The following is a 14755-nucleotide window of genomic DNA, read 5'->3' as shown; positions in this document are numbered from 1 at the left end:
TTCCCCCCCCCCTCTTTTCTCTATCTGTTTATTACAGGTGATCTGACTGGCTTGTATGATGGGTCTGGGACCTGTAATAAAGTAACCGATTGATTTAAAATTTATCATTCATTCACAATTAGACAAATCAGATAATAAAGGCTGCAACAGTAGAGAATTGCGTAAGCCTTTCATTTTCTAGTTACTAAAATGCTGTGACACTATAAAACTCACAACTGGCATTAACCATCTCTATTATACCCCAGGCCACCCCATTTTATACTGTAGACGTGAACCACTCTGTTAAACCACAAAGAAATACCATGTATAAAAATCTTTATTTACAAAAACGGATCTGGTCTAAAACAGGAAGTCATCCAAAGAGCCTATTATGTACATTTAATCCTTACTGTCCAGAGGAAATCAATAAAAGGGACAGAAAGCCACTATTTATACAAAGGCAGCAATAAAACAAGCCCTGTTTTCTGGCTGCTTTTTCAACAAAAAATTGTGAAAAAGTCTTCTTTCAGAGGGCAGAGGATGGAAAGTTATTGTGACTCTATGAACGGAACCCGTTTAAGAGGGAGAGAAAAAAAAACCCGCGTTCTTTTGCAACACAAAACCATAATTTCAGCTTCTGGTCCAGCAAAATCAAGAGCTCCGAGATAGCCTGTGATTCTAAAACCAGATCACGGTTTGCATTCCACAATAACATCAGTGCTAGTAAGTAGCCTATCACTCTTGCGTGATGAGGTCCAGGTTGGCTAAATGTCGTATGGTGGGCCTGCCGTGCGGACAGTTCCACGGATGCTCAATTTCACCCATGTGAGTAACCAGTTTCTTCATTTCGCCGGCCGTGAGGGCGGTTCCAATCATCACCTGTAACGGAAGCAAAGCTGAATGTTCAACATCCATTCCTTTTAGCTTAGCTGCTCCCCTGTTCCTTGAAATAACCCCACTCAGGATCCTTTTCACCAAGGGTTTTTAGGGCAGGGCCCAACTTCTGGGCCAGGGCCCACTAGTGGGTCGAGAGGTGTTTGCCACCAGGCCGCAGGGCATCCCCACTTGCACGAGGAACGGGCGAGCGTGCGCACCCCTGCTCCATTTGCGTCAGCATGCCGCTTGTGTAAATGGAGCTGTGTGCGCACGTGAGTGCTTGCCAGCCGCTTGCGCGGAACCATCCCTCTCCCGCTGGTCTGGAAAGCTGGAACGGTTGGGGAAGTCTGATCTAGAGGACGTGCACAATGAAGAGGGATATATAGATAGTCGAGTTCGTTTAGTGACATTCGGCGCTGAAATTAAGGACCGTTCAGAGTTAACAACGGCACTGAAAAAAAAAAATGACGTATACTTACAGATTTCCGACAGGCTCTAGAAGCAAACATTTGCCTCACTCTGGATGGCCTACACATGATTCCCGGAGAATCGCTTAACATGAAGATTAATTCTTCTATGTCTTGAGGACCGAAAGTCCAGTTTTTACTGGTTGGTAAAGAGATGAGCTTCGCTCTCTGAGTTACAGGAGCTGAAAGGTTTTAAAAATAACATCATTGTCACAGTCTTCTTTACACTGAGGTAATATTTCAACGTATTATCAACCCAGCCCAGCCCAACAAGCTCATGTAATAATTGTCACTCGGGAGCTAAATCTTGAAGGTTAAGTTTTAAACGGAGTGTATTTTTTTTCCCCCGCAGGAAAAGAATATCCAATTGGACCCCAGTTTCAAAGCAGTTAAAAGATCGCTCTTTCGGACAGATTTAAAACGGAACTGTTTGGCCCGCTAATTTTTCCCATTTTAATTACGTGAAAGATGTTTCGGACTTCCAAAGCAGAGACAATCTCTTCCTCCCCACTTCCTTTTACAAAAGCTAGGAGAGATGGTTAGGGCAGAACTCACCATTTTCATCCACCACAAAATCAAATCCATTTTTTTGGAAAATCTCCAGATTATCCATCAAGATACTTTCACTCACAGCCGTTAAATTAAGATTTTGAGGCCTGAAAAAGTGGGGCACCGAAAAAGAAAGCAACCGCCATTAAATCTGAAAGCAGCCCTTGTGGAACTGTGTGTATTTATTGTGTGTGTGTTGTGTATGTATATATGTATAAGACAGACAGATAGTGCGTGTGTAGACAGAGTGTGTCAATAGATATATGGATGAACAGACTGACAAGAGAGGTAGATAAGTAGTGTATATGTGTGTGTGTGTGTAGATAGGCGGTGTGTGTGTGGATGTGTGTGTGTGTATAGATAGATATAGAGATAGAGATAGATATAGACAGGGGTTTTTTTGTCATAGAACACTCAGAACGGAGTTCCGGCACCTTTTTTGGATGGAACCTTGTAGGGTAGGCAAGGCGGGTTATATGACATGTGTGAGTTCCGGCACCTTTTTCTTTTACAAAAAAAGCACTGGATATAGATATATAGATTTTCTGTGTTTGTGTGTATATGTTCTGTGTCTTTGCTTGTTCAGGAAACCCCCAGAAAAAGTCTTGAGAAGACACTTACTTGATCAACTTCTGTCCCTGCAGGACGGTGTGTTCTTGCAACATCTCAAAGTTGTATTTTTCATCGGTAGCGTGCTGATCAATGATAAAGAGGTCCGATTTCAGCTTGGCAATGATAAATCCCAGATTAAACTGGCCAACTATATCCATTTTAGCAAACATCTCTTTGCTGTATGCATAGGGAGAGACACAAGAGATACGTAGATCATCAGACCTGCCTGCTCTTTATTTACAGCCTGCTTTTTCAATTCTTGAATCCAGAACTCTTTAATATCCTAACCTGTCATCAATACTAAATATGGCTAATTTAGCCCTCAGATCGAAGGCCGGATTATGCTCTTGCATTTGCACACACACAACAGCAAGAAGAAGCTGCGTCAATGGGGGAAGCTGGATCTGCTTAATGACCGAGGTGATTCGCTTAACAACAATGGCACAAATAGTAATCGAGAGAAGCAACCTAGAACTAAGGAGAAATTTCCTAATAGTGAGAACAATTAACCAGTGGAACAGCTTGCCACCAGAGGTTGTGGGTTATTCATGACAAAGCACTGGAGGTTTTAAAAAAAAAAAGACTAGACCACCATTTGGGACTGGACAGCCATCTGTCTGGAACGGTCTAGGGCCTCCTGATTGAGCAGGGGGTTGGACTAGATGACCTCCAGGGTCCCTTCCAGCTCTATTCTAATTGAAACATGCAAACGTAGCATCGGTTAATAACACTCATTTCTGAGAACGCCTCTCTTCTCTGGCAAAGACAGACGGGCTGCAATACCTGATTTCTTTTCTTAACTCGTCCTCCGCCATTTTGTTTTCTTCCGGGCTAATCTTGGCCCTAAACTTTCTGAACTTCAGCTTTTCTCCTTCCGTCTCCTGGCGCTTTATTTGCCTCCGGATTCGGCCCGCCAAGGTGCCCCAAGTGACGGCTAAAGGCACCGTCTTCTTTTCCATTTTTACCGGGATGTCGTACAAGGGTGGCGAGTCCTGTCCGGGTGTTCTCTCCGAGAAATTGGCTTTGGGGGAAAGAGCTTGATTGACCTTAAAACGTTTTGCCTTGGGAGAGAAAGTAGCCGGCAGAGAGAAGCAACCTTCTTGGCCCTGGTTTGGTTCGGAGGGCCCGAAAACCCCGCTAGGTCCACCGTCGCTGCTCTGAATTTCTCCACTGAAAACACGGGGCTCTCCTTTGGGAGAACGCGCAGTGCTTTCAGCTCTAAAATCGGCCCCCATTTCTGGGGTGCCAAAACCGCCATCTGACTCGGCGGAGACGCTCCCCAAACCAGAATCCGCATCTTCGGCCGAGTTCTCCGACTTCCTGCCTGCAAGCGAGGATTTCCTGCAAACACCCTCATTCTCGTCTTCAGACGCCTTGCTAGGCATGGTTTTCTTTCGGGGAGAGGCTGAAAAACCGGCAAACATCTGGCGTATTCCCGGATTGGGGGGCCTCTGTTTGGCTTGGGCTTTCTCGGTCTCTTGAAAAGCAGATGTTTTCCCTCGAGAAAAGGACTCCTTCAGACGAGCCACGGCTAGGTTTATTTTTGACGTCTCGTTCCGATCTGGAGGGGAAGGACTGGCCGATGTTTCCAAGGGAGATGCTTCTCTCTCGTTTCGGGGAACGCTTTTCAAGTTCCCTGCAAAAAAAGAAAGAAAAGAAAGATATGAAGACAGAACCGCTGTGATATTTAGTACAGATAAGTGAATGACTGCAGTCGTTTAGTACCACGGCTGTTAAGTGAAATCTGAACTTCTCCCTTTGACTTGACTGGTCAGAAGGAAAACAAAAGGGGGAGCACGTGACCCCGGGACACTGCGACCGTCGTAAATATGAACCAGTTGCCAAAGTGTCTGAATTTTTTGATCACATGACCCTGGGGATGCTGCAAGGGTCCTAAGTGTGAAAAAACGGCCGCAGGTCACTTTCTTCCGTGCCATTAAAAAAAAAAATCATAAAATTCTGTCCTACTCTGCTCTGGATGGAATGGATCATAAACTTCCAGCTAGCTCAGGGGTCTTCAAACGTGGCCCTTTTATGACTTGTGGACTTCAACTCCCAGAATTCCTCAGCCAGCGTGAGGGAACTATGTGCCTTTTATGACTTGTGGACTTCAACTGCCAGGGAGTCGAAGTCCACAAGTCATAAAAGGGCCACGTTTGAAGATCCCTCAGCTAGCTGATAGGGGAAAATCTGAGATATTATTATCTGACTGTCTGAAAAGACGCAGGTAAAAATGCAAATAGGTTTTGCTTAAACAGCGACTCAATTCCTTACCTTCAAGATCTATCAGCTTTTGATTGACGACCAGTTTATTAACGTCAGTGCCAAACATCCCCATCAATGATGTTTTTAGGATTGCTAATAAAAGCTTCTCTTCTTGGAGCAAGATCTGCCTTTTATCTGGAGTTACGTTGATGTCCACACATCCTGAAATCAAAAAATTTCACCATTCTCTAGTTATTTTTCTGTGGCTTCACACCTAACAAATAGGCTCCACCCCCGAGGCTCATTACGATAATTCTGTAGTCCTTCTCAGAAAGTACCATAATAATTGAGTCCATTATCATAAATCTAGACAGCACACTAAAAAGCAGAGACATCACCCTGTCAACAAAAGTGCGTATAGTCAAGGCTATGGTCTTCCCAGTTGCAACGTATGGCTGCGAAAGCTGGACCATTAGAAAGGCTGAGCGTGAAAGAATTGTGGCCTTTGAACTCTGGTGCTGGAGAAGACTCCTGCGAGTCCCTTGGACTGCAAGGCGATCAAACCGGTCAGTCCTAGAGGAGATCAACCCTGACTGCTCTTTAGAAGGCCAGATCCTGAAGCTAAAACTCAAATACTTAGGCCACCTAATGAGAAGGAAGGACTCACTGGAGAAGAGCCTAATGCTGGGAAAGATTGAGGGCAATAGAAGAAGGGGACGACAGAGAATGAGGTGGCTGGATGGAGTCACTGAAGCAGGAGGCGTGAGCCTAAATGGACTCCAGAAGATGGTAGAGGACAGGAAGGCCTGGAGGAACGTTGTCCATGGGGTCGCGATGGGTCGGACACGACTTCGCAGCTAACAACAACAACATCATAATTTACAAAAAGAGGGGCTAAGGATGATCATTTATAAAACTCACCAGATTCTGCACAGATGTTAAGAACAATAAATGGATATTGGTGCCTATTATACATATGATAGACTTCATTCACGAGTCTGGAAACCTGTTCACAAAAGGAAAAATAAGAATGGCAGTTGAATTTGGTTGGAATTTAAAAAGATCTAAAGCAGTGAGATTTAGTGACTATTTGGAGTTACAACAGCGCTGAAAAAAAGGACTTAATAATTGTTTTTCACACTTATGACCATTGCAGCATCCTCAGGACCACGTGATCAAAATTCAGACCCTTGGCAACTGACTCATATTTATGACGGTTGCGGTGTCCTGGGCTCACGTGATCTCCTCTTGGTGACCTTTCGACAAGCAACGACGTCGATGGGGAAGACACTTTATAACCGTGTTACTCCCGTAACAACTGCAGTGATTGACTTAACAACCGTGTCCAGTAAGGTTATAAAACGAGGCGAAATTCGCTTAACGACCGTCTTGCTTAGCGAGAGATTTGGGGTTCGATTGCGATTCGAAAATTGAGGGTTACGTCTACCGTCACAAAACCAGAATCAAAAGAGAGTCTGAAAGCCAGAGGGAAATTTTTTAATTTCAATTTAAAATTGAGAATTTACCCTTGAGAGGGGGGAAAAAAACAACACATATACCTTTCCTGGGTCACACGGCCGCTGGTTAATGAAAAAGAACTGCCTATCCGTTGTGCTCCTCCCATCGCCGTGACTGCACTGCGAAACAAATCCTGTGATGCTGTTTAAAAGGAAGGTGTCGAGAAGAGACATCCCGTAAAAACAAGGCGGAGCCAAAAGTCACTTGACATATTTTAAAACAGATCTAAAGGAACTTCTGGGGGAAAAAAATCTCCCTTTCAACTTACCACCATAATGGAGCCTTTTTGATTATGGTTGCAAGTTGTGTCGGTTGTAAAGCAGGGTGTGTGTGTGTGATCACATAACTGACCTGATTTGATAACTACTTTTTGCAGCGGGTGTTAAGCAAATCAGCCCACTTGTTAAGTGAGTCGGTGGTCATTAAGCAAACTCGTTATTCGCTACGGAGCGTTCTTGCTGGAAACCAGAAGCAAACAAAAGGTTTTCGAAAAGAACGCCGTAAATTGTGGCAATGTGACACCGGAAATGGCCATAAATGCGGGCCAGCTGCTGAAATATGATCCATGACATAGGTGCGGGGGCATGGCCATCAGAACCAGGTCATAAGTACCTTTGGGGAGGGGGGAGGGGTCTCTCATAATTTCAAAACGGTCACTAAGCAACTGGTTGCAAAATGAAGTTTACCTGTATTGTTCTTTTTTTGGGGGGGGTTTATATGTTACATATCTGTTTATTTATTTATTTATTTATTTTAATTCCATTTATATCCCGCCCTTCTCCAAAGACTCAGGGCGGCTTACAAGCTTAGCAGTAGCCTTCATTCTATGTATATGCCTGCTTATTAGGGCTTTCACACACCCCCCAAGCGGCATTATTACAAAGTCAGCTTAATTGCCCCCAACAATCTGGGTCCTCATTTTACCTACCTCGGAAGGATGGAAGGCTGAGTCAACCTTGAGCCTGGTGGGACTCGAACCTGCACTAATGGCAGGCAGCTGGTGTTACTTAAGGAGGCATTAGCCCACTGCTCCACCAAGGCTCTTGTTGTGCCCGGCAGTCCTGGATCTCTGGTTTTTAAGCTCCACTCCCCCCAAAAACAAACAGAAAAAAGTTCCAGGAAAAAAACATCTTTCCAATTTTTAACTTACGTATAAAGCTTAGTGGGCAGAGCAGAAACGTTCAAGCCGTATTCTTCGCAGGCTTCTCCGCTTGGGGGCAGCTGTATAAAGGGAATCAGGGTTTGTACCTAGGAACAAAATAACAACCTAGAGTGAAACTGAATCGCCAGCTGCTCAAATTTGCAAACCATCAGGCCCCACGCCAGAGTCACGCCAACCGCATTATGGTGTGTTGTCCCTGGTACTCTCTGAGCTGGGTGGTTTTCTTGCAGACCTTTCATCACCCAAACTAGGTAACATCATCAATGCAAGAAGGAGGAAGAGGAGGAGGAAGAGGAGGAGAATTTTGGGGCCCTTGGTGCTCTCTGAGCTGGGTGGTTTTCTTGCAGACGTTTCATTACCGAACTAGGTAACATCATCAATGCGAGAAGGAGGAGGAGGATGGTGGTGGAGTCCTTGGTTCTCTCTGAGCTGGGTGGTTTTCTTGCAGACCTTTCATCACCCAAACTAGATAACATCATCAATGCGAGAAGGAGAAAGAGGAAGAAGAGGAGAAAGAGGAAGAGAATTGTGGGGCCCTTGGTGCTCTCTGAGCTTGGCGGTTTTCTTGCAGACGTTTCGTTACCGAACTAGGTAACATCATCAATGCGAGGAGGAGGAGGAGGGGAGGAGAAGGAAGAGAATTGTGTGGTCACCAGTCTTTTCTTACCTGCTTGTGTCCAAATATGGCACCAATGTTTTCTTTTAAAGTAGAACTTCCACTGGTGCTCACCACAGCCTGCTTCTTCCCTTGACCAACTTGATTGGTGCAATTAATCCGAACCCCCGTGCAAATGATGCAGTACGCTTGCAGTATCTGTACCATTTTGGCAAACTCCTTGGGGTGTGTAAAAGAAAAAAAAGTTAACACTCCTTTGGGCGTGTGAAAGAGGAAAAAAAAATTATTCAATCAGATCTTTATTACGGTCAAAGACCAGCACGTATTTGATACTGAAACCATTCTTACGAAGAATAGACTTGCCTATTTAATTCCCAAAATGCAATTTGGGAGCAAAGCTTTCCTGCCAACTTTTTAATGTAGAGCTTCCTACTCAACATCTCCACAACGTTGGAGACGTGGAACGAGAATGGACGATAGTAAATGTAGCAAAATTAAGAGAAAAATGAGCAGGGGATTTTAAATGCTGTGTTTAAACTTAAATCTAGCCCGGGGAATTTCCTAAACCTGCCCAAGTTTCTTGCTGCTATTGCAGGCATCTAAAAACTAAATACTAAGGCATTCTTTATTACAATCTTTATGTGGTTATTTTTCAGCAAGACTCTTTTTTTCATCAGGGTCACCAAAAACAAGCGTGCATGCCAGTTTGCACATCAAATATAAATAATATTCTCATTTAAGATTACCGGTAAGTATCACGAAATATTTTACCCATCTTATCTACTGACTATAGTTCTAAGAGTTCACACGTTACAATAAGATAGCAAAACACAGTAAAGTTTTCAGGGTTTTAAGCACTTCGGAATTTAGGATGACGAGAACAAGTCTACGTTATGCATGTAAGGCTTGAAAGTCCGATTTAAATAGAAATCTCGATTTAATTAATTTACATCTCAGAAAGGGCTGGTAATGCTTTATTTCCAGCCTGTGGGGCTTGCCCTTGGTTTCAGTTACCCAGTGTTAGGTATATGACTATGACCTAACTGGTTGGGTTGGCAATATATATATATATATATATAAGCTATGATTGTATTGTTGTAATAGAAACTGTATTGTGTCACTTTAAATGTGTGATGATTGGCCAACGCTGTTTTTCTAACGGCCATAAGAGGGAGCTAGAGACATAGCTTCTTTCTCTCTGTTATTCTCTCTGTTAGGTTTGCTGTTACTTGCTGATTATTGTGGTTTGTGGGTTTGCTACTGTTTGCTAAACCTGAAGAACTGTGTTTTGACTTATGGACTGGTAAGAGCCTTGGTGGAGCAGTGGGCTAATGCCTCCTTAAGTAACACCAGCTGCCTGCAATTAGTGCAGGTTCACATCCCACCAGGCTCAAGGTTGACTCAGCCTTCCATCCTTCCGAGGTAGGTAAAATGAGGACCCAGATTGTTGGGGGCAATTAAGCTGACTTTGTAATAATGCCGCTTGGGGGGGTGTGTGTGAAAGCCCTAATAAGCAGGCATATACATAGAATGAAGGCTACTGCTAAGCTTGTAAGACGCCCTGAGTCTTCGGAGAAGGGCGGGATATAAATGGAATTAAAATAAAAAAATAAAATAAGAAGACTCTGTATTGGATAATCCTTGGACTGTTGTTATTTGCTATCATCTCTTTACTCGTGTCTGACCTGGAGTGATTTATTCTTGGACTGTGCTATTGTATTATTCCACAAGTAAAACTTTTTTACACACCTCAGTGTATCAGTGTGGTTGCTGCGTAAACCTGACTACTCTCAGTATCCTCTTTTTCTGTGCAAGCTCTTGTTAGTTCAAGATGTACTCTGCACATCCTTGCCACCCAGGAAGAGACTTATTCCTTCCTGCCTGCAACTGGTTCGTACCTTCTTTATGTTACGCTGAAATTCTTTGTGTCGGACCGCCAAAGTACAAAACAGCTGCTGGACACTGACGGTAGTCCCCTGTGGCCGAGAGACCGGGACTCTCTGGGTGATCTTCCCGCTGTGATCAAACGCCAGCCGCGTCCCAATATCGGCCGACTTGTGGCAAGTGACAATGGAAACCTTGCTGAGCAAAAGATTGCAATCGTTTTCATGGTTAATCAGGGAAAGCCAGAGGCAAGGAAGGACTTACATCACCACAGCGGTGCTGGGACAGTTAGGACTCTGAGGATCCGGTCGTAAGCACCATTGGCTCAGCGCCGTCACAACTTCAGACGGTTGCTGAATGGTTATAAGTAGAGAACTTATCTGTATAATCATTACTTGCATAATTGTCTGCGGAGATTCTCAGTCATCCAGGTCACAGTTGTCCCAATGTGTCCCAATTTGCTTTTTCAAGAGGCAACTGGACTTTCTTGAAGAAAGTCTTGAAAGAGCACCCTTTGGGACCTCACTCGCGTAGTGCTATGTGTATACTTTTTGGCTAGTCAAAGGACAAAGTGAAGGTATTACATCAGATTGTAATGGATACACTCCTTTATTTAAGAAAATGTATACGGCCGCCCAGTTCGCTCTCAGTGAGTCTGGGTGGCTTACAAGGATTGCAAAACATTTTTTTTTAAAAAAATACTCAATATAAAAACAATAAAAAGAAATAACTTTCTACCCTCCCGGCAACAACGATCAAATATCTTTTCACATAGGCATAAACACGGCCTAACTGGAGGCTACCCACTCGGAGAAGGGCGGGATATAAATGGAATTAAAATAAATAAATAAAAAGGGCAAGGCCAACTCAGAAATTAAATTATTTAAATATGAAGGAATATCTAGTGACTACGAATAGTTCACCTTGAGGGAAAGCCTCCCCCTCTCATATTTGTAAAATTCATAATTTCCCTTTTCTATACCCACACCCAAAGCTCTCTCTTGCCACCGAAGTGCACACTGAAAATGAAGCAGCCTAAATTTGCACGCGCTTATCTTCAACCTCCGAATTGTACAAATCGCTCCATATAAGCGGAAACGGACGCTGGGGTTTTTCTCTTGGTCCTCTTTCCTGACGGGAGCCGGCATAAGATTCACCAGCTGTTTTAGCTAGCACGCTTCCCAGGCGGAGAGGCCTCTTACCTTAACGCGCACAAGGAGCTGAGAGCTTCACCTCGGAAGCCGAACGTTTCCACGCTGGTGAGATCAGAGAATTCTTGGATCTTGGAAGTATAATGCTTCAGTGCTGGAAGAGATATTTAGCAGAGGTAAGAAGATGATGGGCGAGGAGACAGGGTTTCTCTAGACTAGCCCCCACATTACGGGTTAGGCTGATGCCAAGGCTTCATTGCCTTCCACTTATTTTTCTGGCAATACAGAAAGCTCTGAAAACTATATATATATATATATATATATATATATATATATATATATATATATATATATATATATATATATATCCCATTTATATCCCGCCCTTCTCCGAAGACTCAGGGCGGCTTACAAGCTTAGCAGTAGCCTTCATTCTATGTATATGCCTGCTTATTAGGGCTTTCACACACACCCCAAGCGGCATTATTACAAAGTCAGCTTAATTGCCCCCAACAATCTGGGTCCTCATTTTACCTACCTCGGAAGGACGGAAGGCTGAGTCAACCTTGAGCCTGGTGGGACTCGAACCTGCACTAATTATTAACCAGGTTCCGGGCCCTAGCAAGCAACAAGTTACTTGCTTGACATTTTAATTTTCCTGCATGTTTTGGAGGAGGGAAAGGTCACTCCGTGATGGTTATTGCCCTGATGATTTTGTACCCTACCAGGGTCATTTGACTAGAAATGCTGCCGAAGAAAGGGAACTGGCCCCTGCCTCTCACAATCTCATAGCTCTGTAAAACCTGCTGAAAAGCTGTAAGATGGTGCTAATCCCAGCACACGTTTCAACCTTTATATTTAATTTTAGGGATGTGCAAGCTCTCTTGTTTGGGGGTACCCAGGTTTCTAAACTTTGCGTTATAAAAAACAAACAAAAAAAAGTAGCAATCCAAGAGGTGCAGTTTTCAAACATCTTACCACAGAAAAACTGCATATATATATTTTTTTGAACATGGGATGATAAAAGTAGTTCTTTGTGGAAGAACTAATGTATAGGAGAACAGAGCTGGAAGGGACCTTGGAGGTCTTCTAGTCCAGCCCCCTGCTCAAGCAGAAGCTATACCGTCTCAGACAGGTGAATGTCTAGTTTCTTCTTAAAAATCTCCAGCGATGGAGCGCCCACGATTTCTAGAGGCAAGGAGTTCCACTGGTTAATTGTCCTCACTGTCAGGAAGTTTCTCCTCAATTCCAGGTTGCTTCTCTCCTCGATCAGTTTCCAACCGTTGTTTCTCGTCCTTCCCTCTGGTGCTTTGGAGAATAATTTGACCCCCTCTTCTTTGTGGCAGCCCCTCAGATACTGGAACGCTGCTATCATGTCTCCCCTATTTCTTCTTTTCTTTAGACTAGCCAAACCCAAGTCCCGCAGCCGTTCTTCGTGTGTTTTAGCCTCCAGGCCTTTGATCATCTTAGTTGCTCTTCTCTGAATTTTTCCCAAACTCTCAACAACTTTTTTGTGATAAGGTGACCCAAACTGGCTGCAGGGTTAGCAGGTGTGGTCTCAATAGGCTAGGGCTTTATAAAGCGGTAATACAAAGCGGTAAATAAACACTAAACATCAACACAGAAATACAGCATACTCAAGCCTGCGAAGTTTTCTTCTTCTACGCCACAACCATTATCAGATACTTCAATAAGATCCGCTCCATAATCTTTAAGCTTCACTTCTACAAATGATACAAAAGGGATAAGCAAGATTCAATCAATCTCTTTCATGGCCTGCCTCCTTCCCTCCAAATATCAACACGTAGTTAAACGGCTGAGATCTAGCCACTTTAAAAAACAACAAGTTAACTTACCAACGTTAGTAGCGCCAGCATCTAGGCTGTTTTCCACCAGCTCTTTCACAGTGGTACATAGATTCAGCACCACTTGGCCTGAACAGATCTGATGAACTGATCTGCGGTCAATGGGCTTGATGTTTTTTCCCACTCTTTAAAAAGGGAAAAACACAACAAAAGCTATTATTCTTTAATTACACTCAGAAAATATTACGGTTCTGCTTTCGAGATTGTAAGGTTCCCTTCATTCCCAATCAGGTTTTTAAAGTGCTCTAAAAGGCAGCCTAGCAAAACTCGCCTTGGTGGGTGGGCAAAATATCCTCTCTCAAAAATCCAATCAAGAAATTCACTTTCCACTCTGAGCAATAGATAAAATAAAATAATGCAATGCAATAAATACACTTACCCTGAAATTCCATTCCAATTAAAACAATAAAAGATAAAATAAAGCAATGCGATGCAATAAATACACACACTGAAATTCCATTCCAATTAAAATAAAATGATATAATAAAATAAAGCAATGCGATGCAATAAATACAAATTGAAATTCCATTCCATTTTAAATCAAATATCTAATAAAGCAATGCGATGCAATAAATACACAAATTGAAATTCCATTCCAATTAAAATCAAAGATATAATACAATAAAGCCATGCGATGCAATAAGTACCCAAACTGAAATTCCATTCCATTTAAAATCAAAGATATAATAAAATAAAGCAATGCGATGCAATAAATACACAAATTGAAATTCCATTCCAATTAAAATCAAAGATATAATACAATAAAGCCATGCGATGCAATAAGTACCCAAACTGAAATTCCATTCCATTTAAAATCAAAGATATAATAAAATAAAGCAATGCGATGCAATAAATACACAAACTGAAATTCCATTCCAATTAAAATCAAAGATATGATACAATAAAGCCATGTGATGCAATAAATACACACGCTGAAACTCCGTTCCAATTAAAATGACACTTAAATAATAAAACGAAGCAATGCAACATAATACACACACACACACACACACACACACACACTGAAACTCCGTTCCAATTAAAACGACAATAAAACTAAATAATAAAATGAAGCGATGCAACGCAATAAATACACTTACACTGGAGTCAATTCCATGCTCTTCGGTGATGCCATTAACCCTTTGTTGCCTGCTGACTTTTCAAATGAAGTATGCAAATAGTATGCAAATCAGCCTAAAGGGGCGGTCCGGCTCCTTCCCGCCCATTTTCCGTCAGTCGATCAAAAGGAAGGGAATCGCGGACCGGGCCGGCCTCCACGCGAGCCTTCGCCTCCTTTCCGGCCCGCAGCCGAGACGCTCCGCTTCTGCCCGGGCGAGGATAGCTGGCTTCGTTCATCGCATCCCTCCACTTACCCAGGCTCGCGATGTCTTCTGGGTAGAATTCTTTTCCTCCAATCACCGCGGCGGAGCTTTCTGATTGGTCCATGCACGCACCAATCGGGGAGGGGAAGGGAGTCAAAAAAAGAAGGTGGAGCCGAAGCTTAGTTATAGGGGAAGGGAATCGGCGTGGTCAACCACCACTTCGGGTACGCTATGGAGTCCAAGACTGTAGCCTCCAGATCCTGACCTATAAAAAGCGGCGTTTCTCCAGCAAATTTTCCTTCCTTCTTCGTTTGTCCTCGGGAGCTGTGTTCACACGAAACGCTGAGCTTGGTTTGCTGAATTCACCCGCTTCGTGAACTGCGCTAGAACACGCCGAGCATCAAGTAGCTCAGAGTCCTCCACCTGCTTGGAGAGGAAGCGAAGTTAAGCCTAGCAGGGGGCGTAGAGGGGACGGCTGGGCCTGCCTCGCGGGATCCAAAGAAACGCATTCGGGTAGAAGACCCTCTTTCCCCGCAGGAGGAGAGAGAG

The 14755-nt window shown here is 43.5% G+C and overlaps 1 protein-coding gene across 1 annotated transcript; it reads right to left on the bottom strand.

Moving 5' to 3' along the window:
• Positions 1–304: 304 nt before the first annotated feature.
• Positions 305–14204, bottom strand: PMS2 (PMS1 homolog 2, mismatch repair system component). Its single transcript, XM_083372769.1, has 15 exons — positions 13985–14204; positions 12876–13009; positions 12657–12743; positions 11071–11173; positions 9883–10066; positions 8036–8203; positions 7357–7454; positions 6248–6347; positions 5610–5694; positions 4758–4910; positions 3267–4119; positions 2493–2660; positions 1878–1978; positions 1335–1504; positions 305–858 (listed from the first exon to the last, which is right to left on the bottom strand). Exons 1-15 carry the CDS (start codon positions 14017–14019, stop codon positions 715–717), a joined length of 2583 nt encoding a protein of 860 aa, XP_083228895.1. The 5' UTR covers positions 14020–14204; the 3' UTR covers positions 305–714.
• Between the last annotated feature and the right edge of the window lie 551 nt (positions 14205–14755).

The sequence above is a fragment of the Vipera ursinii genome, assembly GCF_947247035.1.
Source record: "Vipera ursinii genome assembly, chromosome: 13".
NCBI classification, from domain to species: domain Eukaryota; kingdom Metazoa; phylum Chordata; class Lepidosauria; order Squamata; family Viperidae; genus Vipera; species Vipera ursinii.
The sequence above is the reverse complement of the archived record's forward strand: the minus strand, read 5'-3'. Positions and strand labels throughout refer to the sequence as shown.

What these genes read in the sequence shown, in the direction of transcription:
- PMS2 (XM_083372769.1), bottom strand. Translation starts at nt 14,019, where the DNA reads ATGGCATCACCGAAGAGCATGGAATTGACTCCAGT. An exon ending in AGAAAACTTCGCAGGCTTGA is followed by an intron (nt 11,174 to 12,656) that starts GTATGCTGTATT and finishes TATCTCTTCCAG; the next exon opens with CACTGAAGCATTATACTTCC. An exon ending in AGCTCCTTGTGCGCGTTAAG is followed by an intron (nt 10,067 to 11,070) that starts GTAAGAGGCCTC and finishes TCTTTTGCTCAG; the next exon opens with CAAGGTTTCCATTGTCACTT.